Source organism: Peromyscus maniculatus, chromosome 1, assembly GCF_049852395.1.
Source record: "Peromyscus maniculatus bairdii isolate BWxNUB_F1_BW_parent chromosome 1, HU_Pman_BW_mat_3.1, whole genome shotgun sequence".
Lineage (NCBI taxonomy): Eukaryota > Metazoa > Chordata > Mammalia > Rodentia > Cricetidae > Peromyscus > Peromyscus maniculatus.
In genome coordinates, this window is record NC_134852.1 from 115,085,756 (window position 1) to 115,113,430 (window position 27,675).

General features: G+C 40.1%; 3 protein-coding genes across 3 annotated transcripts; all 3 read left to right on the forward strand.

The window, feature by feature from the left end:
- The first annotated feature begins 4,830 nt into the window (after nt 1-4,830).
- LOC102903910 (olfactory receptor 52D1-like) lies at nt 4,831-5,802 on the forward strand. Its single transcript, XM_006979091.4, has one exon. It carries the CDS (start codon nt 4,831-4,833, stop codon nt 5,800-5,802), a length of 972 nt encoding a protein of 323 aa, XP_006979153.2.
- Nucleotides 5,803-13,942: 8,140 nt separating this feature from the next.
- Nucleotides 13,943-14,899, forward strand: LOC143270577 (olfactory receptor 52D1-like). Its single transcript, XM_076561022.1, has one exon. It carries the CDS (start codon nt 13,943-13,945, stop codon nt 14,897-14,899), a length of 957 nt encoding a protein of 318 aa, XP_076417137.1.
- A 6,482-nt stretch (nt 14,900-21,381) lies between these two features.
- LOC102907541 (olfactory receptor 52D1) lies at nt 21,382-26,063 on the forward strand. The gene is made up of 2 exons (XM_076566301.1): nt 21,382-21,701; nt 22,744-26,063. Exons 1-2 carry the CDS (start codon nt 21,683-21,685, stop codon nt 23,745-23,747), a joined length of 1,023 nt encoding a protein of 340 aa, XP_076422416.1. The 5' UTR covers nt 21,382-21,682; the 3' UTR covers nt 23,748-26,063.
- The last annotated feature ends 1,612 nt before the right edge of the window (nt 26,064-27,675 follow it).

Consider the following 27,675-nt stretch of genomic DNA (forward strand, 5'->3'; position numbering starts at 1 on the left):
GCTGTCTAGGGTTTAAATAAAGCATGATTTCCACTTCTCTTCTGATTTGGAGTTTCATCTGAGCTACACTGTTGAAACAAAAGTTTGATGTTCATGAGAAATAGGCTGTAGTAGTTTATAAATACACTTTTATAGGGCTTAGGCTCCTTTCTTTCCACCCTGGGTGGCCACGAAGAGATTGGGAGGCCAAGGTAGACATAAAAATCATTGTCTCTTTCTTGTTTTTTACCAACTCCATAATGAATGGAGGCTAGATGGCAAGATTTATCCAGACAAGATTGTAAGAAGCTATTCAATGGAGAAGCAAAGCCTAAACTTCCAGATAAACGATTCTGGTATAAGCAGCTTTTAGGATGTTTCATTAGAATTATTATTAGAATTAGAATTAAACTTGGCTACAAGCGTCCGGTCATGTGAAAACAACTTAATCTTGCTGAGAGCAGAAGCTGATCTCAGAAGTCACCCACTGTGCTTACACCATTGTCAACAACATTGCAAACATTCTCCACTCTCCTCTAAGTTATTTATATTTAAAAGGCTGTTCTTAGAGTGTAACTGTTGAAAAATTAAATTGAGAATAAAAAGCTGAGCCTCCCCCTTACCAGCTGCAGCACTCAGGAAAGTGGGTCCTGCACCTTTCCTGGGCAGCACAGTAGAGCTGACCTGTTGGCAGAGGTGTGGGTGAGCCAGCCCCAATGTTGTAAGCATGGGCGAGCTATCCTCATTCCTCATTGGTCATGTGGTGGCGTGGGCAGGGGAAGAGCTGGCCCTGAGTGAGAGAGTCCACCCTACCCCTCATCTGCTGCAGCTCTTGGGAGAGTAGGCCTTACACCTCACCTGGGTAACACAGTAGAGCTGGCCCTGAAGGTGTAGGTGTGGGAGAACCAATCCTAAGGACACCAAAGTGGGAGAACTGGGCCTGCCCCTTGCTCATAGATGGAAGGGTGAACCAGCCTGGGCAATGCTGGAGAGCTCCCCCTGGTGGTGAGGACAGGGGAGAGCTGGCAGGCTGACTAATCCTGCAACTACCCAGTCCCAGAACCAAGGTTATGTGTTGGCCACCTCCAACATCCACCCCATCTGTGATCTGCTGGAGCATGAGGAAGGTGGAAGAGTCAATCCTTCCGACCCAGGGCTGCAGGATCCCCATGACACAGGGCAGCAACAGGATGTCCAGGAAGAGTCGCAGTGAGAGCCAATGGTGTAGCAGAGACCAAGGGCCTTAAACCAAACCAATGATGCTTTTTTATGAATGCCTGCATGTAAAAATGGATGGATAAAAGGGTTTACTGCATGACTCACTGTGTCACACTGCAGCTTCCAAGATGAGATTTTCCCTTTTCCTCTTTTTCCTTTTTTCTCCTGTTTTATTTTGTTTTATTCTGAGGGAGGAGGAGATGGATGGGACTGGTAGACATGATGTGAAAGACACAAAGAATAAATAAAAAGGAAGAAGAAAGTGAAAAAAACAAATCTACCCTTTCATGATTCATTACCATTGATTATATTTGAATTGAAGTGGAAACTATACTAAGGAATATATTTCCTCCTTTAAAATCTGCTGAATAATTTGTGAGGCTTTAGGTGTTGCCTTTATTAATACAATATCAGAAATATGAGAAGATCTGACCAGGCTACCAACATGGCTCACACCTCTGCCTCATAATCTGAAACTACAAAGGGTCCTGCACTGAAAAGAGCCTTGAACTTGATTCAATACTCTCCTGCCCTGTTTCTGAAAATATTAATAATTTTAAGGTATATTTTGTGAAAGGAAGGCTAATGGTCAGGGAGCATGCACATGTCCATGATCATTCCTTAGCACATGGCCTTGGGGATGACCTGTGTCCATAGAAACCATAGCATACAGTACATAGGAAATTCAGTGACACCGACACTGTTATAGAGAAGAGGAGATGGGAAAAGAGATGAGAAAATAAGCATGAATATTGGGAAGCCTGCAGAAGAGGGGGAGGAAGGATTGTAGAACCCAGCAGTGTCACAAGCACAACAAGAAAATGCACATAATCAACTAACCTGGGCTCATTTTAAACTTGAGTGCATCACAATCTATACAAAACCACATACTTTGAACAAAAAAGGAAGAAATTCAGAGATTTACCAAACACAATCCCTGAGCTTACAAAACCTAGGATGGATAGACAGTTATATGCAGATTGCACATTCACCTTTCATGTCCAGAAACAAACCATCATGTGTGCCTACACATTGCCTAAACACATGGCTCTTCTGTTACTCATACCTCACAAGACTCAAATTCACATGACAACCCACCACAGCTAAAGCCTACACATGCAAGTCTATGATAGGTATGCCCTTAGTATTAGAGTCTCTAAAAATGGTTGTTCAAAGAAAGAAGTCAGGGTTCAATTGCTAATATCTAAAATAAATCAAAGGAAAAAACTCATGGTGACTCATAGCAAGGCTGCATCGAACCACTTCAGAAGCATGGCCCCATTCAGAGAGCACACTGCTACTGCAACTCAGTATCTGTTTCCAAATTTCCCCTGAAATACAGATTTATCTGTACTCCACCTTTCCAGAGTCTCCATCCATTTTCACTCATGGAAGAGCATCCTCCTTACAATTACCATGTGAAGTATTCTCTTGGGGCAACAATAAGCTAAAAAAGAAAACGTTACAGAAAGACCAGGCCTCTGATTTCCACTGTCCAAGTGTTTATCTCCTAGGAATTGTGGTTATCAGAGACAATCTTCTGACAAACAAGCTCTCTCTCCCTCTCCTTCTCCCTCTCCCTGCACCCCCCTCCGCCTCCTTTTATCTGTCTCTTTAAAACAGTGATGATTTCAGAAATGATACAGATATTTATACAGAGTACCATGCGAGAAGAACATTGGTATCTGAGTGCTGGCCATCTAAATCAACAGTTAAATGAAGTTAAATGCTAACATTTGAATCCAGAGACCTGAGAGCTGATTGTAATTCTGACAGTGCTGGGCTCTGCATCTCATCACTTTATGTCTGTGAGCTTGGACCTGCAAAGATCAAGGTAAGATCAATGTTTAAACTCCACCACTCTGGTTGCTGCTCTGGGGCAAGGAGCTTATGAGATACAGAAGGGGCTGCTTCTGCCATTTGAATGTTTGTTTTGTTTTTTTTGGGGGGGGTTGTTTTTGGTTTTTTGTTTTGTTTTGTTTTGTTTTGTTTAGGTTTGAGGATAATTTTATTTGCACTTAAGAGAAAAACAGCAGATTAGGCAAGCTGTCAGTATAAGCATCTGCCAGAGGGAGATGGAGAAGAGATAGGGAGAAAGCCATGTCTTTTGTCGTGAATGTCAATGAGCTGCCATGGGGCAAAAGAAGAGGGTGGCTTCAGAGAAAGAATGAGGAAGCCCAAAGTGCAGGGGAAGGTATGTTTAACCTTTGGACAGTATCCGAAAAAGAGATAAAGAGAAGTTTAAAAAGAAGAAGAAGAGTAACACTTTCTTGAGTCCTGTCTCAGAAAAATGGGCAGGCAGTATGGCAGAGACCCCACAGTGCTGCCTGATGGGAGGGGCCGCAAGCATTGACCTGGGGTTAAAACTTTTACCCCATTACTCACCTACTTTCTTCAATGCGAAAAGGCTGTACGAGATAGGCAAGCCGAATGTTGTCACTCTCAATTCAGAAAGAATTCAAAACCTCAGCAAGGTTGTAAGGTTCAGCTGGTATATAAAATCAAAGGGTAGATGAGCTGGGCTTCCACTGCTGTGTATGCCAGGATGACACAGAGATTTGAAAATAGCCATACAAAATTCATATGTCTGAATTAAGGTTCAGGATACTCAACAAAAAGATACCTGGGGGTCTATGATGTGTCGCTGAAGGAAGATACATACAATACACACTATCCTTCTGCAACAAAAACATCTCATTCTTTAGGATACCTTTGTTGCTGGCAACACCTGGCTTATCCACCCTGTCTCTACATCTTATTTTACTAGCATTTGGTGTGCTAGCTGGTCATCGCATCTAGCCATTGCTCTGGTGGGTTTGCAGAGCCATGCACTGACTTCGAAGTAGTTGGGAGTGCTGTAGCCACATCTAACATGTGTGATGTATTTCATACTCAAATTACTATGGATACTCCTGAAGCAGATGGAGATATACAGGTTAGCTAACACTTAAGACACAAAAACAAGCTATTAGACATATAATTAGGTCGATATTTTCAGATACAGAGGTACTAAAGCATGGAGGTACTGAGCCAAATGGGCAGTGCTGTGTTACTGTGAATTGCCAAGTAATTGTTTTAGTGAAGCTGATCAAAAGCTAGGTCAATGAAAAGGTCAAGATCAGAACCCAATAAAGACAATTTCAACCCAGTACAATTTTAAAAATGTAGTAGATAAAATAAAATTAAAAGGTGACTAAGAACCAGGTAAGAAAGAGAACTTCAAAAATCTGAGAGGAATGAAAAAACAAAAAAGGTTACCTGGGCTTGTGATATAAACTGAAAAAAGAAACAAGCAGTGTCCCTAGCTGTGTGTACAGAAAAGAAGCAAAGTTTGTGGGGAAAGTGGTAGGAAATAGATCCAAGTGCGTTAAGCTGAGCAGACAAATAAACATTTAGTTTGATGCTTGGGGTTTTATTCTAAATGCATAGCACCAATGATGAGCACAAAAAGAAAAACCTGTTATATATGACAGCATCTTCTCAGATGCTCAATCTGGTTAGTAGGCATGAGTATTTTCTGTTTAAAGACATTTTTCATAGAAAAGCCATTATTTTAGGTGAATCACCTATATACCTGATGCTACAGGACTGGTGTGCAATTTCACCTTGGGTTGAGCCCTTCTTCTGTCAAGGATGTCATCCTCTAACGTGAGTGACAGTCTCCCAGCCACCCTCTTCCTGACAGGGATCCCAGGGCTGGAGGCTTTCCACCTCTGGATTTCGATCCCTTTCTGTGTCATGTATCTGATAGCACTGTTTGGTAACGCTGCCCTCATCCTTGTCATTGGGACAGAGAGTGCTCTTCATGCTCCCATGTACCTCTTCCTCTGCCTTCTCTCACTCACTGACCTGGCTCTCAGCTCCACCACTGTACCCAAAACACTTGCCATTCTGTGGCTCCATGCTGGACAGATTTCCTTTGGTGAATGCCTAACCCAGATGTTTTGTGTGCATTTCATCTATGCTGTGGAGTCCTCAGTTCTCCTTGCCATGGCCTTTGATCGATATGTGGCCATCTGCAACCCACTAAGATATACAACCATTCTCAATCATACTGTCATAGGCCAAATTGTCTTTGCTGGGATAGTCCGTAATGTGGCTCTTGTCACTCCATTCATCTTTTTGCTGAAGCGGCTGCCTTACTGTGGTCACCATGTCATAGCTCACACATACTGTGAGCATATGGGCATTGCTAGGCTTGCCTGTGCCAACATCACTGTCAACATTGTCTATGGGCTGACTGCGGCTCTGCTGGCCGTGGGCCTGGATTCAATTCTCATTGCCATCTCCTATGGCTTCATCCTCCGGGCTGTCTTTCGTCTTCCATCTCGAGATGCCAGACGCAAGGCTCTGAGTACCTGTGGCTCTCACCTTGGTGTCATTCTAGTTTTCTACACCCCTGCTTTCTTCTCCTTCCTCACCCATCGCTTTGGTCACAACCGAGTTCCCAAGCATGTGCACATCTTCCTGGCTAACCTCTATGTGCTAGTGCCTCCTGTGCTCAATCCCATTATCTATGGAGCAAGAACCAAGGAGATTCGGAGCCGGTTTGTAAGACTGCTTCGTTTAGGGAAAGGCTCAGTATTAATTCTGAGCAAAGATTGAAGATGACAAAAAAATACATGGGCAGGTTAGTCATCTAGATAGTCATGTGGATGGAGATCTGTGATGCATTAATGACAACATAACATGGGAAAAATTCTGGAATAGAAATAGTCTGGTGAATGTGGCTTGTTAAACATCACAGTAAGGTGCTTTGCCCACCACTCTTAAACATACAGGTGATTACATTTTCTTCTGTCATTTTATAAGGAGATATCATTTGCTAGGAGGAGGGGAAGGAAGGGAAGGAGGAGCTATGTTCTGAAGAGAATACTGCATCTCAAGGTTGCAATAGTCTACTGGCACAATATGGAGAAATAAAACAAAGAAATCAGAATGGCATTCAGAGTGACTGTAAACCCAAACTGTAAAGCTCTAGGTCATGGGTGCACCCATGGGTCTGAAGAAGCACATGTGTTTGAATGTGTTCTCTCACTTGGCTTTCAGCTTTGAGCCAGTTATGAAATCTTCCTTTGTCAAGTAAGGTCACCTTTGAAACAGGGATAATGGAAATACCTTTAGGATTGTGATAAGGACTAAATAAATCACAGTGTGTGCCCAAACCTGGAGTGGTCCCTAAAATGTAAAAATGTTCAATAAATAAATGTGAATTATAAAATTTACTTAATCTCAAAACATTATTAATCTAGATTTACAACTTACATAAGACTTTCTGTGTATTCTCCCATCATATAAGTATTAGAACTATTTTATAGTATCTATATAAAATAGGCAGTAATTGATATGATGAGTGCTTAATAAAATTATATATTCTTCCAATACATTCCTTCCCCTTCACTTCTGAGTTTTATTTTTTAATAGTAAGTGCATCCTCACTAAGCATTTAAGGAAGCTTATTTGAATTCAAGTTACCTTTGTGCAGAATTTCTTTTGACTTCTGTCACTAAGTAGTTGTTAAAGCTTCCTCTATTGAGAACGTGTTGTGCTTCTCAAATGTGGAGTGGAGTGTGCATTAATGTTTTTCATTGAATTTAGAAAATATTCAGCTTGTGATTCTTAAATAGTTTTGCTTTACATTCTCTTTTTTCCTACAATATCCATGCATGTACATAGATACACTTGGCATGTCTCAGGATCTCAGAGGCTCTCTGCTCATTCTCTTTCATTTTTTTTCCTTTATCAGTTACTTAGACAGGAAACATCCATTGACAAATCTTCAAGTTTGCTACTTCTGTTTTCTGTCCAGTCTTTGGCCCAGTCTACTGCTGGCCTCGGAAAATTTCATTTGGGTTTTGTGGTTTTAAAGTATGTGTTTTTTCTAATCCTTTCTGACATATCTTTGGTAATAAAGTCATATTTTACCTTCCTTTCTATCTTCAGACATATTTCCCGTTAGATCTATTTTCGGGGGGGGGGGTTGAGACAGGGTTTCTCTGTGTAGCTTTGCGCCTTTCCTGGAACTCACTTGGTAGTCCAGGCTGGCCTCAAACTCATAGAGATCCGCATGCCTCTGCCTCCTGAGTACTGGGATTAAAGGCATGTGCCACCACCGCCCGGCTCCGTTAGATCTTTTAACAAATTTAAATACCTAGTTAAACTCTTGGTTAAGTAAACCCAAATTTTATTTTACTCAAGAACATTTGGGCTTAATATTTGTCGGTGTGTGTGTGTGTGTGTGTGTGTGTGTGTGTGTGTGTGCCATGTTTCCTTCTTTCTTTGTATATATGAAAGTTTTATGTTGAACACTGTCAAAAGACACACTGAAGGTTAATGGCTCATGAGACATCAGAGAACTACAAAGCAAACCACAAGGAGACAGATTAACCATTGCATTGGTGGGGAAGGGTTGGTGGAACTAGATTTTCTTCATACAGTGGCCATCAATATGTAAATTGTTAACTACTTAGGAAAAGGGTTTGCAGTCTCATTTTACTCAATGAAATATAAGTCACTGAGAATGAAGTCATTCTAACCCTACGTATCTAGAAGAAAATAAAGCATCTATCCAAAGAAAGAAAAAAAATTCTGTTGAAATGAATATACTTTACATAGTCACACCTTAGATATATCCAGGGATCTGTAACAGACAACTAAAACAAAGGAAATATCTCCGTAAAATGAACACAAATTTTTTTATTTCCTGGTTCATATGAAAGTTGCTTATACTGTAGTATTCTCTGTGATGTGGGTAATAGCAACATAGTGAATAAAACAATGCATGTACTTTAATTGTAAAACAATTCATTAGTAGAACATAGAACTGTACACTTTTAATCCAAACACTACAGAAGCTGGGGCAGGAGGATTGCTACTTCAAAACCAGCCTGCCCTACAATGTGAGTTCCAGGACAGCATGTGCTACATAATCTAAAAAGAAAATTTTATTATTAAAAACTGCTAACGGTCATTACAGTTATTGGAAATATATAACCTGTAGACTTATGATGCAGGGTTACCACAGATCTTCAGTTTTAAAAAAAAAAAAAAAGCATATGCTTTTGTGGGTGAATGTTAACAGAGACTCACAACTAGTCAAAGTGCAGAAAATTAGGAAGAGAAGAGTACTGGACCACAAATGCTGGACCACCTGACCCAAGGCTCAGGTAACATTGCAGAAGAGAAGCAGAAAGATTGCAAGAGCCATAGGGTAGGAAGGTCTATGTGAGAGAATGCTTTCTGGCTATGAGAGGGCTCTGCCCTCAGGAACCCACAGCAGCTATGGCTGCCAAATCAAGCCATTCCAGAAGAAGTCCAAGGGGGAGAGTGGTGGTAAAAACACATTGTATCTGGGTGTAAAATTCTTAAAGAACAGATAAATAAAAGAAAAAATTTAAAGTATTGTATTTATTTATGGTGTACAGCATAGTGTTCTGGAATGTAATGCACATTTGTAATATAAATGTACAGTGTGTCATCAAGCTATTTTTATGTGCAACACATCACACACCTTTCATCCATTTATGAGAACATACATATCGACTTCATAGCCAGGAATACATGTATTCTCTTTGTACTGGGGCCATACTAATCTACTTTGTATCACTCCACTTTAGTATATATGTTACCAAAGGAAGCACTAAAATACTTTACAAACTTTAAAAACTTTAAATTGTGTATCCATAGGTGTATTCCTGAAGCAGTCCATATGGAAAGGGGACCAGGGACACTGGAGATGAGGGAAGACAGGAGGGAATAGAAAGGCCCTTAGACATGGTCAGTGCATGATACATTGTAGGGAAATATCCCATGAAACCCACTAAATCGTGTAATTAATTCATGTTAATAAAAATACTTATTCCTCAACTTCTCAGTCTTATCTTTAAGATAGCACCTTGTCTGCCTTAAATGTTCTGAAGTCACATAGAGCTACACAGTTAATCATATATAATTGCCTATTAACAGTCATCCATGGGGAAAAGGTTATTTGCATGGGGAGAGCTCTGGATCCTACCACATTTAGACAGAATTGCAACCTGCATTTTCAGGGGAAGGAGCAGAAACCCAAGCATCAAAGTCACTGTATAGGACACAGACATTTCCACCCATGTCTGGTTCTTCTGAGTGGCACCAGGTTACAAGTTTTGACTCTGAATCCAAGCTGTTGTTTACATGTAACTAAAGAGCTCGACAATACAGGATTGGATGAGGAAAAACTACAATGCACAAATCCACTGATATTAACAAAATTCAGCTTTGTTTTTACATTAAAAAACTCTCTAAATCAATGCAAGTCATTGTTTAATAGCTAGAGTTCTGAAAAGGTTGACCCTAAAATACTTTCAATATTTCCTCATTGGTTTAAAAGAATAATTTTTTTTTCAGAGATCTTTACACTGTCAATACTACTGAGATCGTCTCTGTACACATACACACACACACACACACACACACACTAGCTACACAAATGCAACACACACATGCACATATTTGTGGACCATGATGTAACCCAAGAACACCATAGGATAAAGGAATGAAGTATACTACATTTGAGGCAACAGCTTTTGGATCAGACTTGTGATTACCAAGTAAGTTGCTTACCAGTTCCATGAGCTTACGTCGTAAACTACAGTGTTCTCAGATCCCTAAAATGGAAATTAGAATATCTTTCACATTCCACAACTGTATCATAAGTACAAAGGAGTTCTTTGCTTAGCTTGGCACACATCGGCAATGCCTTGAGTGTTATCTCTCCCTTCACATCACCCATTCACCATTTGAGACTAGTGGAGTGGAACTCGTAGCCATGGCCTCCATGTAGACACAAACATGCTAGGAGCTGTGAAGAGAACTTCGGTCTTCATTGAGAATGCTTAGACAAATACCCACATACTCATAACTATCCTCAAAACTCAGTAGATGACACTTAAAGACAAAATAAGAGTATTATATACACACATTTGTTTGCACTCTCAAGAAGATATACATAGCATAGATAGTCATTATTCAATTAAAAATTATTTTATGAAACATTACAATGTTTTATCCAATCTTAATAGAATTTAGCCCCATAAAATATTTATCAATATACGGTTTTTCACCGGGCGGTGGTGGCACATGCCTTTAATTTCAGCACTCGGGAGGCAGAGCCAGGCAGATCTCTGTGAGTTCGAGGACAGCCTGGTCTACAGAGCGAGATCCAGGACAGCCTCCAAAGCTACACAGAGAAACCCTATCTCGAAAAACCAAAAAAGAAAAAAAAATACAGTTTTTCTTACAATAAATTATATAGAAAAAAACTACAGCAAGATATAACAAAATTAACTACCTTCTAGTTTTTTTTACATGCTTCATATTTAGTCATAAAATACCACTCAACTTATTCTACACATTTATGCAGTGTATTAGTTACTGTTCTGTTGCTGTGATAAAACACCATGACCAATGACAACTTAAGAGAAAGTTTATTTTGGTATATGGTTACAGACGGATAAGAGTCCATGTTGGCAAGATGGAGGCATGGCACCAAACAGTAAGCATGGCATCAGGAGCAGGAAGCTGAAAACTCACTTCTTCACAAGCATGAGGCGGAGAGAACAAACTGGAAGTAGGCAAGGATTCTTAGTCTCAGTGTCCACCCACAGTGATGTACTTCCTCCAGCAAGGCTGTATCACCTAAATCTCCCCCAAACAGCACCAGCAACAGGGGACCACATGATCAAATGCCTGAAACTATGGAAGATATTTCTCATTCAAAGCACCACACAGGTACCAAAGATCATTGTGATAATTGTTAAGCTATCTCTGTTAGCTCCAAAACCAGCCTCTATGCTCTGGTTAAGATGCATAGGCTGTGCCTACATTTTTCCTTTGCCAGTCAGCAGCCTGTTAAAACCCTGCCAAGAGGAAGCCTTGGAGGCAGCCTGGAAAGGTAAAGACTGAGAAGGGATTGACTTGTTACTCTCCATATCTTACTTTTGTAGTATCATTCAAGCACCTAACTTTTCATTGGCAACAGCAGTTGATTTTTCAAGGTCTCCCTTTTAGCCAACCTCATCACACCAGCATACCATACCTCTGCACAGAGTCTAAGGGTGTAGGTTTCAGACAACCAGAATTCTTCGAACTGTTGCTGACCTCTAGCTATGGTACATGTTCTACATGGCAGAAACAAGTCATTCCCAGTAAATTTGTTTATATAAACCACATTCTTACAGCTTACTGCTTTACATAAATAAAAATTAAGAGTGACTCAATGTAGTCAGGCGGGGGTAGCTCATGCCTTTAATCCCAGCACTCCAGAGGCAGAGGCAGGCATCTCTGTGAGTTAGAGGCAGCCTGGTCTACAGAGCAAGATTCAGGACAGGCACCAAAACTGTACAGAGAAACCGTGTCTTGAAAAAAAAAGAAAGAAAAATGAAAAAAAAAAGTGACTGAATGTGAATTGTGTTCAGTTTCTCAATATTGGACACATGAAGTAATTTGAAGAAAAGAGGAAGTTGTATTCATCTAATTAGGGAAAATGTTTCCTGGAATATTTGTTCCTATGTCTAATAACTGATGGAATGAGAAAATTAATTTTCTTGTGTGAGTGGTTATCAATTAGAGATAGCTTCTGGGTTAGAGACGGGGGTTGGTGTTCACTTCCTCTCTCAACAATGGGACCCTATCTGGCTTAGACCTGTAGAGGCCCTGTGCATGCTGACTGTACATATTTTTATCTTATGTGTATAGATATTTGCCTGAATATATGTCTGTGTACCACATGCATGCAGTGCCTTCAGAGGCCAGAAGCGATATCATATTCCCTAGTACTGAACTTATGGTTGTGAGCTGCCATGTGAGTGCTGAGACTCAAACCCAAGTCTTCTGGAAACGCAGCCAGTACTCTCAACTGCTGAGCCATCTCTCTACCTCCTTAGACTGTGTTTTTTAAGTGGCATCTGGTGGCACAGGGGCATTCACCACCACTTGCTACTCTATTCATATAAATCTTTCAGCCCAAGCACAGAACACCAGTGAGCTACAATAACTGGGCACTCCAGAATGAAAGAAAGAAAAGGGAGTCAAGGAAAGAAGAAAGACCAAGACCAGGACAGAGAGTAAAGCACAGACAAGTAGTTAATTTCCACTTTGCTCCCAAAGTTACCACAATTTTTTTCTCACTCAATTTTTTCCTCATTCATCAGCTTCCCATTTTATTTCTCCCTCAAGGGGTGCACAGCAAATGCCTCCTCAGAGGAGGACACCTGAGTCTTTACCCTAGAGCATTACAGAATGAATCCATAAATAACCTCATTTAATGAGCCAGGTGACCAAAGGAGGCTAGAATACAAAGCTGAGCCGAAGACACTCAGATAGTTCAGAAAACGTTAAAAGGAGCACACAATTCAACAGGAATAACGCTGAGTCTCCCCACTCTCTCAAGCCACACCCATTTGAATTTGCAAAGACACCCACCTTCCACTCCAACGAAGCTTCAAGCATAGGTACGCACCTGCTCACACCACTGCACCTCTTTTTTCTCTCCCAAACAACTCTGTGCTCCTGTAGTACATCTTAGAGTAGCTGTGTACCCACAGTACTCCTTTGCAACAATCAACACTTCAACAAAATGGATACCTCTTGTACAGGTAAGCTTTTAAAATCAGATTCCAAAACAATACTCTGTTTGATTTAAGGGGGAAAAAAAAAACTCTCAGAGTCACTGCACTAATGTCTAAGTTTGACTAAACTGTATTTGTCTAAACAAGAATTCAAAAACCCAGTCACCACAGTGATTCAATAATGACTAGGGAAAATTTGGGGGAAAGGGGGCCCCCATTTTGAAACCAAGTGAGACACAAGTTCAATATGCTTTCACGCAGTCTCTTGCAGCAAGAAAACCAAACTATGTTTGTCCTCTGTCTGTCCCCATCTTCTCAGCCACAGATGCCGACAGAGTAGCAGATTTCTCACAACAATAGTTGGAAATCCTGCACAGGAATAACACTGGAGCAAAAAGAGAGGAAGAAGGTGTGTAGTGACTCCAGCTTGCCAGATTCCACAACCACAGACCAGTACCAGGGCAAGCCAAAACCATGAGTGTTATCACTGGAAATCTCAATGCAAGTAGGAAGAGGGTCCAAAGTTCAGACACTGAGTAAAGTTATCATAGCATTAGGAAGTGACATGGAATAAAGTGGATTCTTTGTAAGTGATAGAAAATTAAATATTGACATTGGGTAAAAAGTCTCAACTCAGAATATGGATATATGAAACCAAGTTTAAATCCTACAAGTAACATAGAATCCACATCGAATAGGCAAGAGTTTAAAGATGGCTAAGAAGCATAATAGAGACAGAAGACCCCTGGAAACTTAACTTAAATAAGAAAAATATATAGAAGAAGAAAACAAAGAAAACTGCAAATGGTGGAGGAGGGGATATGGGTAAGGAAAAGTAAGAAATATCCATCCAAGGGAAGGGGCTGAAAATCTCTAGATAATATACAGGACATTTCACAAGATGAGTCAGGAAGTATTCATTAAGGAACATAAATACATACCTCGTGTTGAATGTAAGAGTAAGCATTGGTGAGTAATATAGGAAACATTAATCTTAAGAGAACTTTTAAGCAAGTGAAAGGCAATGTTCTCAACTTACAAATATGTGGATGAACATGATACCTAATATTACAGGGCAGGCATGCCGTCACCCCTTGGATAGAACCCTTCATGTGCCAAGAAGAACGTCAACCTCCAATATGAGTGACAGTCTTCCAGCTACCCTCTTCCTGACAGGGATCCCAGGGCTGGAGTTTGCCCACCTCTGGATTGCCATCCCTTTCTGTGTCATGTATCTGATAGCACTGCTTGGTAACGCTGCCCTCATCCTTGTCATTGGGACAGAGAGTGCTCTTCATGCTCCCATGTACCTCTTCCTCTGCCTTCTCTCACTCAGTGACCTGGCTCTCAGCTCTACCACTGTACCAAAAATGCTGGCCATTCTGTGGCTCCATGCTAATGAGATTTCCTTTGGTGAATGCCTAGCCCAGATGTTTTGTGTCCATTCTATCTATGCTCTAGAGTCCTCAGTTCTCCTTGCCATGGCCTTTGATCGATATGTGGCCATCTGCAACCCACTAAGATATACAACCATTCTCAATCATACTGTCATAGGCCAAATTGTCTTTGCTGGGATAGTTCGAAGTGTGGCTGTTGTGTCCCCCTTCATCTTTCTGCTGAAGCGACTGCCCTACTGTGGTCACCATGTCATGGCTCACACATACTGTGAGCATATGGGCATTGCTAAGCTTGCCTGTGCCAACATCACTGTCAACATTGTCTATGGGCTGACTGTGGCTCTGCTGGCTGTGGGCCTGGATTCAGTCCTCATTGCCATCTCCTATGGCTTCATCCTCCGGGCTGTCTTTCGTCTTCCATCTCGAGATGCCAGACGCAAGGCTCTGAGTACCTGTGGCTCTCACCTTGGTGTCATTCTGGTTTTCTACACCCCTGCTTTCTTCTCCTTCCTCACCCATCGCTTTGGTCACAACCGAGTTCCCAAGCATGTGCACATCTTCCTGGCTAACCTCTATGTGCTAGTGCCTCCTGTGCTCAATCCCATTATCTATGGAGCAAGAACTAAGGAGATTCAGAGCCGGTTTGTAAGACTGCTTCGTTTAGGGAAAGGCTCAGTATTAATTCTGAACAAAGATTGAAGATGACAAAAAAATACATGGGCAGGTTAGTCATCTAGATAGTCATGTGGATGGAAATCTGTGATGTGTTAATGACAACATGACATGCTCTGCCCACCACTCTTAAACATACAGGTGATTACATTTTCTTCTGTCATTTTATAAGGAGATATCATTTGCTAGGAGGAGGGGAAGGAAGGGAAGGAGGTATGTTCTGAAGAGAATACTGCATCTCAAGGTTGCAATAGTCTACTGGCACAATATGGGGAAATAAAACAAAGAAATCTGAATGGCATTCAGAGTGACTGTAAACCCAAACTGTAAAGCTCTAGGTCATGGGTGCACCCATGGGTCTGAAGAAGCACGTGTGTTTGAATGTGTTCTCTCACTTGGCTTTCAGCTTTGAGCCAGTTATGAAATCTTCCTTTGTCAAGTAAGGTCACCTTTGAAACAGGGATAATGGAAATACCTTTAGGATTGTGATAAGGACTAAATAAATCACAGTGTGTGCCCAAACCTGGAGTGGTCCCTAAAATGTAAAAATGTTCAATAAATAAATGTGAATTATAAAATTTACTTAATCTCAAAACATTATTAATCTAGATTTACAACTTACATAAGACTTTCTGTGTATTCTCCCATCATATAATTATTAGAACTATTTTATAGTATCTATATAAAATAGGCAGTAATTGATATGATGAGTGCTTAATAAAATTATATATTCTTCCAATACATTCCTTGCCCTTCACTTCTGAGTTTTATTTTTTAATAGTAAGTGCATCCTCATTAAGCATTTAGGGAAGCTTACTTGGATTCAAGTTGCCTTTGTGCAGAATTTCTTTTGACTTCTGTCACTGAGTAGTTGTTAAAGCTTCCTCTATTGAGAACGTGTTGTGCTTCTCAAATGTGGAGTGGAGTGTGCATTAATGTTTTTCATTGAATTTAGAAAATATTCAGCTTGTGATTCTTAAATAGTTTTGCTTTACTTTCTCTTTCTTCCTACAATATCCATGCATGTACATAGATACACTTGGCATGTCTCAGGATCTCAGAGGCTCTCTACTCATTCTCTTTCATTTTTTTTCCTTTATCATTTACTTAGACAGGAAACATCCATTGACAAATCTTCAAGTTTGCTACTTCTGTTTTCTGTCCAGTCTTTGGACCAGTCTACTGCTGGCCTTGGAAAATTTCATTTGGGTTTTGTGGTTTTAAAATATGTGTTTTTTCTAATCCTTTCTGACATATCTTTGATAATAAAGTCATATTTTGCCTTCCTTTCTATCTTCAGACATATTTCCCTTTAGATCTTTTAACATATTTAAATACCTAGTTAAACTCTTGGTTAAGTAAACCCAAATTTTATTTTCCTCAAGAACATTTGGGCTTAATATTTGTCGGTGTGTGTGTGATTGTGTGTGTGTGTGTGTGTGTGTGTATGTGTGTGTGTGTGTGCCATGTTTCCTTCTTTCTTTGTATATATGAAAGTTTTATGTTGAACACTGTCAAAAGATACACTGAAGGTTAATGGCTCATGAGACATCAGAGAACTACAAAGCAAACCACAAGGAGACAGATTAACCATTGCATTGGTGGGGAAGGGTTGGTGGAACTAGATTTTCTTCATACAATGGCCATCAATGTGTAAATTGTTAACTACTTAGGAAAAGGGTTTGCAGTCTCATTTTACTCAATGAAATGTAAGTCACTGAGAATGAAGTCATTCTAACCCTAGGTATCTAGAAGAAAATAAAGCATCTATCCAAAGAAAGAAAAAAAAATCTGTTGAAATGAATATACTTTACATAGTCACACCTTAGATATATCCAGGGATCTGTAACAGACAACTAAAACAAAGGAAATATCTCCGTAAAATAAACACAAGTTTTTTTATTTCCTGGTTCATATGAAAGTTGCTTATACTGTAGTATTCTCTGTGATGTGGGTAATAGCAACATAGTGAATAAAACAATGCATGTACTTTAATTGTAAAACAATTCATTAGTAGAACATAGAACTGTACACTTTTAATCCAAACATTATGGAAGTTGGGGCAGGAGGATTGCTACTTCAAAACCAGCCTGCCCTACAATGTGAGTTCCAGGACAGCATGTGCTACATAATCTAAAAAGAAAATTTTATTACTAAAAACTGCTAACGGTCAGTACAGTTATTGGAAATATATAACCTGTAGACTTATGATGCAGGGATCTTCAGTTTTTTTTAAAAAAAAAAAAAAGCATATGCTATTGTGGGCAAATGTTAAGAGACTCACAACTAGTCAAAGTGCAGAAAATTAGGAAGAGAAGAGTACTGGACCACAAATGCTGGACCACCTCACCCAAGGCTCAGGTAACATTGCAGAAGAGAAGCAGAAAGATTGCAAGAGCCATAGGGTAGGAAGGTCTATGTGAGAGAATGCTTTCTGGCTATGAGAGGGCTCTGCCCTCAGGAACCCACAGCAGCTATGGCTGCCAAATCAAGCCATTCCAGAAGAAGTCCAAGGGGGAGAGTGGTGGTAAAAACACATTGTATCTGGGTGTAAAATTCTTAAAGAACAGATAAATAAAAGAAAAAAATTTAAAGTATTGTATTTATTTATGGTATACAGCATAGTGTTCTGGAATGTAATGCACAATTGTAATATAAATTGTATATCAATCTATTTTTATGTGCAACACATCACACACCTTTCATCCATTTATGAGAACATACATATGGACTTCTTAGCCAGGAATACATGTATTCTCTTTGTACTGGGGCCATACTAATCTACTTTGTATCACTCCACTTTAGTATATATGTTACCAAAGGAAGCACTAAAATACTTTACAAACTTTAAAAACTTTAAATTGTGTATCCATAGGTGTATTCCTGAAGCAGTCCATATGGAAAGGGGACCAGGGACACTGGAGATGAGGGAAGACAGGAGGGAATAGAAAGGCCCGTAGACATGGTCAGTGCATGATACATTGTAGGGAAATATCCCATGAAACCCACTAAATCATGTGATTAATTCATGTTAATAAAAATACTTATTCCTCAACTTCTCAGTCTTATCTTTAAGATAGCACCTTGTCTGCCTTAAATGTTCTGAAGTCACATAGAGCTACACAGTTAATCATATATAATTGCCTTTTAACAGTCATCCATGGGGAAAAGGTTATTCGCATGGGGAGAGCTCTGGATCCTACCACATTTAGACAGAATTGCAACCTGCATTTTCAGGGGAAGGAGCAGAAACCCAAGCATCAAAGTCACTGTATAGGACACAGACATTTCCACCCATGTCTGGTCCTTCTGAGTGGCACCAGGTTACAAGTTTTGACTCTGAATCCAAGCTGTTGTTTACATGTAACTAAAGAGCTCGACAATAGAGGATTGGATGAGGAAAAACTACAATGCACAAATCCACTGATATTAACAAAATTCAGCTTTGTTTTTACATTAAAAAACTCTCTAAATCAATGCAAGTCATTGTTTAATAGCTAGAGTTCTGAAAAGGTTGACCCTAAAATACTTTCAATATTTCCTCATTGGTTTAAAAGAATAATTTTTTTTCAGAGATCTTTACACTGTCAATACTACTGAGATCGTCTCTGTACACACACACACACACACACACACACACACACACACACACACACTAGCTACACAAACACAACACACACATGCACATATTTGTGGACCATGATGTAACCCAAGAACACCATAGGATAAAGGAATGAAGTATACTACATTTGAGGCAACAGCTTTTGGATCAGACTTGTGATTACCAAGTAAGTCGCTTACCAGTTCCATGAGCTTACATCGTAAACTACAGTGTTCTCAGATCCCTAAAATGGAAATTAGAATATCTTTCACATTCCACAACTGTATCATAAGTACAAAGGAGTTCTTTGCTTAGCTTGGCACACATTGGCAACACCTTGAGTGTTATCTCTCCCTTCACATCACCCATTCACCATTTGAGACTAGTGGAGTGGAACTCGTAGCCATGGCCTCCATGTAGACACAAACGTGCTAGGAGCTGTGAAGAGAACTTTGGTCTTCATTGAGAATGCTTAGGCAAATACCCACATACTCATAACTATCCTCAAAACTCAGTAGATGACACTTAAAGACAAAATAAGAGTATTATATACACACATTTGTTTGCACTCTCAAGAAGATATACATAGCATAGATAGTCATTATTCAATTAAAAATTATTTTATGAAACATTACAATGTTTTATCCAATCTTAATAGAATTTAGCCCCATAAAATATTTATCAATATACGGTTTTTCACCGGGCGGTGGTGGCACATGCCTTTAATTTCAGCACTCGGGAGGCAGAGCCAGGCAGATCTCTGTGAGTTCGAGGACAGCCTGGTCTACAGAGCGAGATCCAGGACAGCCTCCAAAGCTACACAGAGAAATCCTGTCTCGAAAAACCAAAAAAAAAAAAAAATACAGTTTTTCTTACAATAAATTATATAGAAAAAAACTACAGCAAGATATAACAAAATTAACTACCTTCTAGTTTTTTTTACATGCTTCATATTTAGTCATAAAATACCACTCAACTTATTCTACACATTAATGCAGTGTATTAGTTACTGTTCTGTTGCTGCGATAAAACACCATGACCAATGACAACTTAAGAGAAAGTTTATTTTGGTATATGGTTACAGACGGATAAGAGTCCATGTTGGCAGGATGGAGGCATGGCACCAAACAGTAAGCATGGCATCAGGAGCAGGAAGCTGAAAACTCACTTCTTCACAAGCATGAGGTGGAGAGAACAAACTGGAGTAGACAAGGATTCTTAGTCTCAGTGTCCACCCACAGTGATGTACTTCCTCCAGCAAGGCTGTATCACCTAAATCTCCCACAAACAGCACCAGCAACAGGGGACCACATGTTCAAATGCCTGAAATTATGGAAGATATTTCTCATTCAAAGCACCACACAGGTACCAAAGATCATTGTGATGATTGTTAAGCTATCTCTGTTAGCTCCAAAACCAGCCTCTATGCTCTGGTTAAGATGCATAGGCTGTGCCTACATTTTTCCTTTGCCAGTCAGCAGCCTGTTATAACCCTGCCAAGAGGAAGCCTTGGAGGCAGCCTGGAAAGGTAAAGACTGAGAAGGGATTGACTTGTTACTCTCCATATCTTACTTTTGTAGTATCATTCAAGCACCTAACTTTTCATTAGCAACAGCAGTTGATTTTTCAAGGTCTCCCTTTTAGCCAACCTCATCACACCAGCAGACCATACCTCTGCACAGAGTCTAAGGGTGTAGGTTTCAGACAACCAGAATTCTTCGAATTGTTGCTGACCTCTAGCTATGGTACATGTTCTACATGGCAGAAACAAGTCATTCCCAGTGAATTTGTTTATATAAACCACATTCTTACAGCTTACTGCTTTACATAAATAAAAATTAAGAGTGACTCAATGTAGCCAGGCGGTGGTAGCTCATGCCTTTAATCCCAGCACTCGAGAGGCAGAGGCAGGCATCTCTGTGAGTTAGGGGCCAGCCTGGTCTACAGAGCAAGATCCAGGACAGGCACCAAAACTACACAGAGAAACCGTGTCTTGAAAAAAAAAGAAAGAAAAATGAAAAAAAAGTGACTGAATGTGAATTGTGTTCAATTTCATCAATATTGGACACATGAAGTAATTTGAAGAAAAGAGGAAGTTGTATTCATCTAATTAGAGAAAATGTTTCCTGGAATATTTGTTCCTATGTCTAATAACTGATGGAATGAGAAAATTAATTTTCTTGTGTGAGTGGTTATCAATGAGAGATAGCTTCTGGGTTAGAGACGGGGGTTGGTGTTCATTCCTCTCTCAACAATGGGACCCTATCTGGCTTAGACCTGTAGAGGCCCTGTGCATGCTGACTGTACATATTTGTATTTTATGTGAATAGATATTTGCCTGAATATATGTCTGTGTACCACATGCATGCAGTGCCTTCAGAGGCCAGAAGCGATATCATATTCCCTAGTACTGAACTTATGGTTGTGAGCTGCCATGTGAGTGCTGAGACTCAAACCCAAGTCTTCTGGAAACCCAGCCAGTACTCTCAACTGCTGAGCCATCTCTCCAACTCCTTAGACTGTGTTTTTTAAGTGGCATCTGGTGGCACAGGGGCTTCACCACCACTTACTACTCTATCCATATAAATCTTTCAGCCCAAGCACAGAATACTAGTGAGCTACAATAACTGGGCACTCCAGAATGAAAGATAGAAAAGGGAGTCAAGGAAAGAAGAAAGACCAAGACCAGGACAGAGAGTAAAGCACAGACAAGTAGTTAATTTCCACTTCACTCCCAAAGTTACCACAATTTTTTTCTCACTCAATTTTTTCCTCATTCATCAACTTCCCATTTTCTTTCTCCCTCAAGGGGTGCACAGCAAATGCCTCCTCAGAGGAGGACACCTGAGTCTTTACCCTTGAGCATTACAGAATGAATCCATAAATAACCTCATTTAATGAGCCAGGTGACCAAAGGAGGCTAGAATACAAAGCTGAGCCGAAGACACTCAGAGAGTTCAGAAAACTTTAAAAGGAGCACACAATTCAACAGGAATAACGCTGAGCCTCCCCACTCTCTCAAGCCACACCCATTTGAATTTGCAAAGACACCCACCTTCCACTCCAACGAAGCTTCAAGCATAGGTACGCACCTGCTCACACCACTGCACCTCTTTTTTCTCTCCCAAACAACTCTGTGCTCCTGTAGTACGTCTTAGAGTAGCTGTGTACCCACAGTACTCCTTTGCAACAATCAACACTTCAACAAAATGGATACCTCTTGTACAGGTAAGCTTTTAAAATCAGATTCCAAAACAATACTCTGTTTGATTTAAGGGGGAAAAAAAAACTCTCAGAGTCACTGCACTAATGTCTAAGTTTGACTAAACTGTATTTGTCTAAACAAGAATTCAAAAACCCAGTCACCACAGTGATTCAATAATGACTAGGGAAAATTTGGAAGGGGGCCCCCATTTTGAAACCAAGTGAGACACAAGTTCAATATGCTTTCACGCAGTCTCTTGAAGCAAGAAAACCAAACTATGTTTGTATTCTGTCTGTCCCCATCTTCTCAGCCACAGATGCCGACAGAGTAGCAGATTTCTCACAACAATAGTTGGAAATCCTGCACAGGAATAACACTGGAGCAAAAAGAGAGGAAGAAGGTGTGTAGTGACTCCAGCTTGCCAGATTCCACAACCACAGACCAGTACTAGGGCAAGCCAAAACCATGAGTGTTATCACTGGAAATCTCAATGCAAGTAGGAAGAGGGTCCAAAGTTCAGACACTGAGTAAAGTTATCATAGCATTAGGAAGTGACATGGAATAAAGTGGATTCTTTGTAAGTGATAGAAAATTAAATATTGACATTGGGTAAAAAGTCTCAACTCAGAATATGGATATATGAAACCAAGTTTAAATCCTACAAGTAACATAGAATCCACATCGAATAGGCAAGAGTTTAAAGATGGCTAAGAAGCATAATAGAGACAGAAGACCCCTGGAAACTTAACTTAAATAAGAAAAATATATAGAAGAAGAAAACAAAGAAAACTGCAAATGGTGGAGGAGGGGATATGGGTAAGGAAAAGTAAGAAATATCCATCCAAGGGAAGGGGCTGAAAATCTCTAGATAATATACAGGACATTTCACAAGATGAGTCAGGAAGTATTCATTAAGGAACATAAATACATACCTCGTGTTGAATGTAAGAGTAAGCATTGGTGAGTAATATAGGAAACATTAATCTTAAGAGAACTTTTAAGCAAGTGAAAGGCAATGTTCTCAACTTACAAATATGTGGATGAACATGATACCTAATATTACAGGGCAGGCATGCCGTCACCCCTTGGATAGAACCCTTCATGTGCCAAGAAGAACGTCAACCTCCAATATGAGTGACAGTCTTCCAGCTACCCTCTTCCTGACAGGGATCCCAGGGCTGGAGTTTGCCCACCTCTGGATTGCCATCCCTTTCTGTGTCATGTATCTGATAGCACTGCTTGGTAACGCTGCCCTCATCCTTGTCATTGGGACAGAGAGTGCTCTTCATGCTCCCATGTACCTCTTCCTCTGCCTTCTCTCACTCAGTGACCTGGCTCTCAGCTCTACCACTGTACCAAAAATGCTGGCCATTCTGTGGCTCCATGCTAATGAGATTTCCTTTGGTGGATGCCTAGCCCAGATGTTTTGTGTCCATTCTATCTATGCTCTAGAGTCCTCAGTTCTCCTTGCCATGGCCTTTGATCGATATGTGGCCATCTGCAACCCACTAAGATATACAACCATTCTCAATCATACTGTCATAGGCCAAATTGTCTTTGCTGGGATAGTCCGTAGTGTGGCTATTGTGTCCCCCTTCATCTTTTTGCTGAAGCGACTGCCCTACTGTGGTCACCATGTCATGGCTCACACATACTGTGAGCATATGGGCATTGCTAGGCTTGCCTGTGCCAACATCACTGTCAACATTGTCTATGGGCTGACTGTGGCTCTGCTGGCCATGGGCCTGGATTCAGTCCTCATTGCCATCTCCTATGGCTTCATCCTCCGGGCTGTCTTTCGTCTTCCATCCCGTGATGCTCAACACAAGGCTCTGAGTACATGTGGCTCTCACCTTGGTGTCATTCTGGTTTTCTATATACCTGCCTTTTTTTCCTTCCTCACCCATCGCTTTGGTCACAACCGAGTTCCCAAGCACGTGCACATCTTCCTGGCTAACCTCTATGTGCTAGTGCCTCCTGTGCTCAATCCCATTATCTATGGAGCAAGAACCAAGGAGATTCGGAGTCGGCTTGTAAGACTGCTTCACTTGGGGAAGGACTTGGTGTGAAGTCTGAGCAGGGGTTGGAAATAAAAAAATAAAATAAAATATTCTTGGTATTACGTCATCAGATCTCTGAAAGGAGGAGGATTGGCCAGATGAAGTGGAGACTTAATGCTCACATTAAACAAACTTTTTTTTTCTGGGACTTTTAAAGGAATTCTGAGTAGTCAAGAAGAATGGTATTTTCACTCTTCTCTCAAAAGTGGTACCCTGCCTAATTTTATGTCAACTTGACACAAGCTGAAGTCATCTAAAAGGAGGAAATCTCAGTTGAGAAAACACCTCCATAAGATCTGGCTTTTCTTAGTTAGTGATTGATGGGGGAGGTCCCAGCTCATTTGAGTGGTGCCATCCCTGGTCTGGTGGTCCTGGATTCTATAAGAAAGCAGGCTGAGCAAGCCATGGGGAGCAAGCCAGTTAAGCAGCACCTCTCCATGGCCTGTGCATCAGCCCCTGCTCTGCTTGAGTTCCTGCCCTCTATGATTTGGATAATGAGTTATATGGAACTGTGAGTGAAAAAAAACCATTATTCCTCCCCAAATTGCTTTGATCATGGTGTTTCATCTCAGAAACAGTAACCCTAACCAAGAAAAGTGGCTACTACTTACTAAAGAAGTCAGTTACCACCCTTATGAAAACTCTGGATTTTGTGAAAGGGACTCTATCCTCTGAGTTCAAGTGGAAAATAAAAATGAGCTTAAAATGAGTTTGAATCTGAGTTCTGCAACTTCCCCTCTTCAGGTAGCAATCACGGCCTGAAGTGTCCAGTCAGAGTGCCTGAACTTAACTTTTCTACTTACTAATTGTGTAGCTGTGAACATGGTGCTCAGTGCCTATGTGCTTTAGCTTAGCCAGTTATTAAATGGAGGTATTGTCATCTAACTCATACTGGGCTATGAAATAACATATGTCAATAAGGGTAGGAAAAAATTTTTTAGGATATTGCTCGTAAAAGTTCAATAAACAAATAAAATGAAAAAGTTACACAACTGCTATAAACACTAGTAAGCAACTTCTTTACCTCTTTTTTAACATTATTGTATTTCACAGAGTTATTATGGTAACTATATTATAGAACAAATCTGTAATTTGTAAATAGTGTTTAAGATGTAATTGATACCTAATGAAACTAAATATCCTCCCATCATTTCTCCAGTCTTCTGGTTCAAGATCTAGTTCATTTCAGTCCTAAAGTTGCCCCTTACTAATCTTCCAGAGAGCTGAGTCAGGCTCTGTCAGTAATCTCAGTTCTAAAATTTACAAGTTTGCCTACACTACTCCAACAGATGACTGCTAATATTTGCATTTCAAAATAAGAACATGTAATTCAGGAAAACACCTAAGATTACACATTTACACAGACAGTATCTTGTATATTATCTAATCTTTTGTGGTGGCAATAATACAAGCTCTGGACCCTGGTGGCCAGAGGCTTAAATCTCAGCTGCTTAATCTTCTTGCTGCATGATTCAGGACATCCCATTTAACCAGCCCCCCCACCCCCACCCCCACCCTGCCCTCAGTAAATGCTTATTGTGGTATCTGAAAACAAGCAAGCAAGCAAGCAAGCGCTCGATTGGTAGTAGTTGGTGGTATTTAGTTAATGCCACTTAAGTTAACAAAGATCTACATGTTTCCAATCTCCCATCCCTAAACAGAGGTCATCTCCAATTGACAACTACTTTCAAAGGAAAAATTAGTTTTCTTCAGTGGAGGCCTGCTGGCTATATAAACCACACTTAAGGGTAGTCCACCTGCCCAGCAGCACATGGCTGACACAGAACAAACTCGATGGTGTTTTGTAGCTGTTTTTGTCTCATAATGATTTGTTTGTACATATTTTTTATTGGACTGGTTTTTTGCTTGAGTATTATGGTTTCTGATTTTGTGGTTTTATGGGTTATGGTTTTGTATATCTGTGTGTGTTTCTTATGTTTTTCCTTTTTTAAAAAATTCTGGTTTGTTTGTCTTGCTTGTTTGTTTTCTAAAAGAAGAGAGAAAGAAGATGCGCGACTGGGTGAGAGGAGAGGTGGGGAGGATTTGAGAGGGTGAACAGTGATCAGAATTTATTGCATCAATTTTCAATAAAAATTTTTCAAAGATCTGTGGAATTTACAGGTTGGTATGACATGACATGACAACATAATACAGTAATTATTTCTTTGTTGGTTGGTTATTATTCAAAATTGCATCCCAACAAGCATTTAATCTGTGTCTCATACAGAGTCAATAAACAGCTAATACTGTGACAGAATTGTTATAACATGCTGGTGTGCATAAATGTATAAATCTTTATTGAGTCAATAAACAAATGGTACATTCAATGTGTTACTGTGATGAGGAATTTAGAAGCATGTCTAGCACATAGTCTGGTACTGCGACACTGCTGAGTAACTCAACTCCTATTTGTTTCTACTACATTGAGACTGCTCATCCATAGACTCAAGACAGTTAGAGAAGCACTGATTTTAGCCTGGAAGGCAATTGAAGGAATATTATTATTGTTCACAGGTGAAACTAGAAGACAAGTGTCAGCTCTGGGAATAAAGAGCACCATGTTAAGCTGTAAATACAAGTCCACACACCAGGAGCCAGGGCCTCGTGTCTTGATATAGAAAGCTCCAAGGAGAAGATCAAAATGAGGAGAGGAGATAGGGAAATGTAGCCATTTTATTTTTAAGCATGTCAAGGAGAAAAAAATTAACTTAAAAATATGAGGTACCATAGTGCCAAAGTGCTGAGCTATGACTGCTGAATGTTCAGCCCTCAATGAGGCATTTACATCACATACACCAAGACTCAGGAACATCACAAAAGAAAGAGCCAGAGGATCGAGAGGAACACTACAAAATGTTGTCTTCTGTAGATGGCTTGGCTGTCAGAGTTATGAACACATAGCATCTGTGGCTACCTTCATTAAACAAGCACACAAAAAGTTAAAATAAATGGGCATAATAGTGAGGATAGTTAAAAAGAATGGACCCAGGAAAAGTGGGAAAGGGATTAGAGAAGGCAATGGTGAGGGTGAGTATGGCCACAGTATTCTATGTCAAAGATAAATGATTAAAAATGTGAAAGCTAAAAACACAGAAGAAAGTGTGTCAAGGAAGAAGGAACTCTTTTATTCCATACAGAAAAAAATCATACAAATATGGAGCAAGTGGAATGGTGGCTGATGGATGACCATGGGACTTACACAGAGCTCTGTGGTCCTGACAAGAGTGACCCCAAACCTTGGTGTGATATTTGCAAAGAGTTGATTACATTGTAGTAGGTCTGAGAAAACAAGAAGAAACTAGTGCCATCAAAGATAGATATCTTATGCTCACTATAGCGGTGAACTGAAGAATAGGAAGGAGCTAGAAGGTTGTAAGTGGGCACAAGATGTCATTCTCTGTTCTGTTGATTGATTCTGTTTTTTATTGAAAAGTAGTGTAAATGGAAGCTTTTCTCTCTCCCACCCCATCCTGCAGCCATTTCCAAATAATCACTCAGAGGCTTATATTAATTACAAATGTTTGGCTGGTGGCTCAAGCTTATTACTAGTTAGCTCTTACATTTAAACTAACCCTTTCTTATCTATGCTTTGCCACATGGTTTGTGGCTTGTTACCTCATTTTTCTATACATCTTGTTTCCTCAGTGGCTAGCTGGCATCTGCTCCTCACTTTGCCCTTCTTCTCCCTGTATCTCTGCTTAGATTTCCTGCCTGGCTCTATCCTACCTTTCTGTAGGCCAAAGCAGCTTCTTTATTAACCAATGGTAATAAAACATATTCACAGAGTACAGAGGGGCTATCCCGCAGCATTTCCCGCTTTGTGTCTAATCAAAAAGGAAGGTTTTAACTTTAACATAGTAAAATTACATATAACAAAACAGTTATCAAGTAAGAATTACAGTTACAATATCTAGTCTACTTGTATTTGGCAAAATTA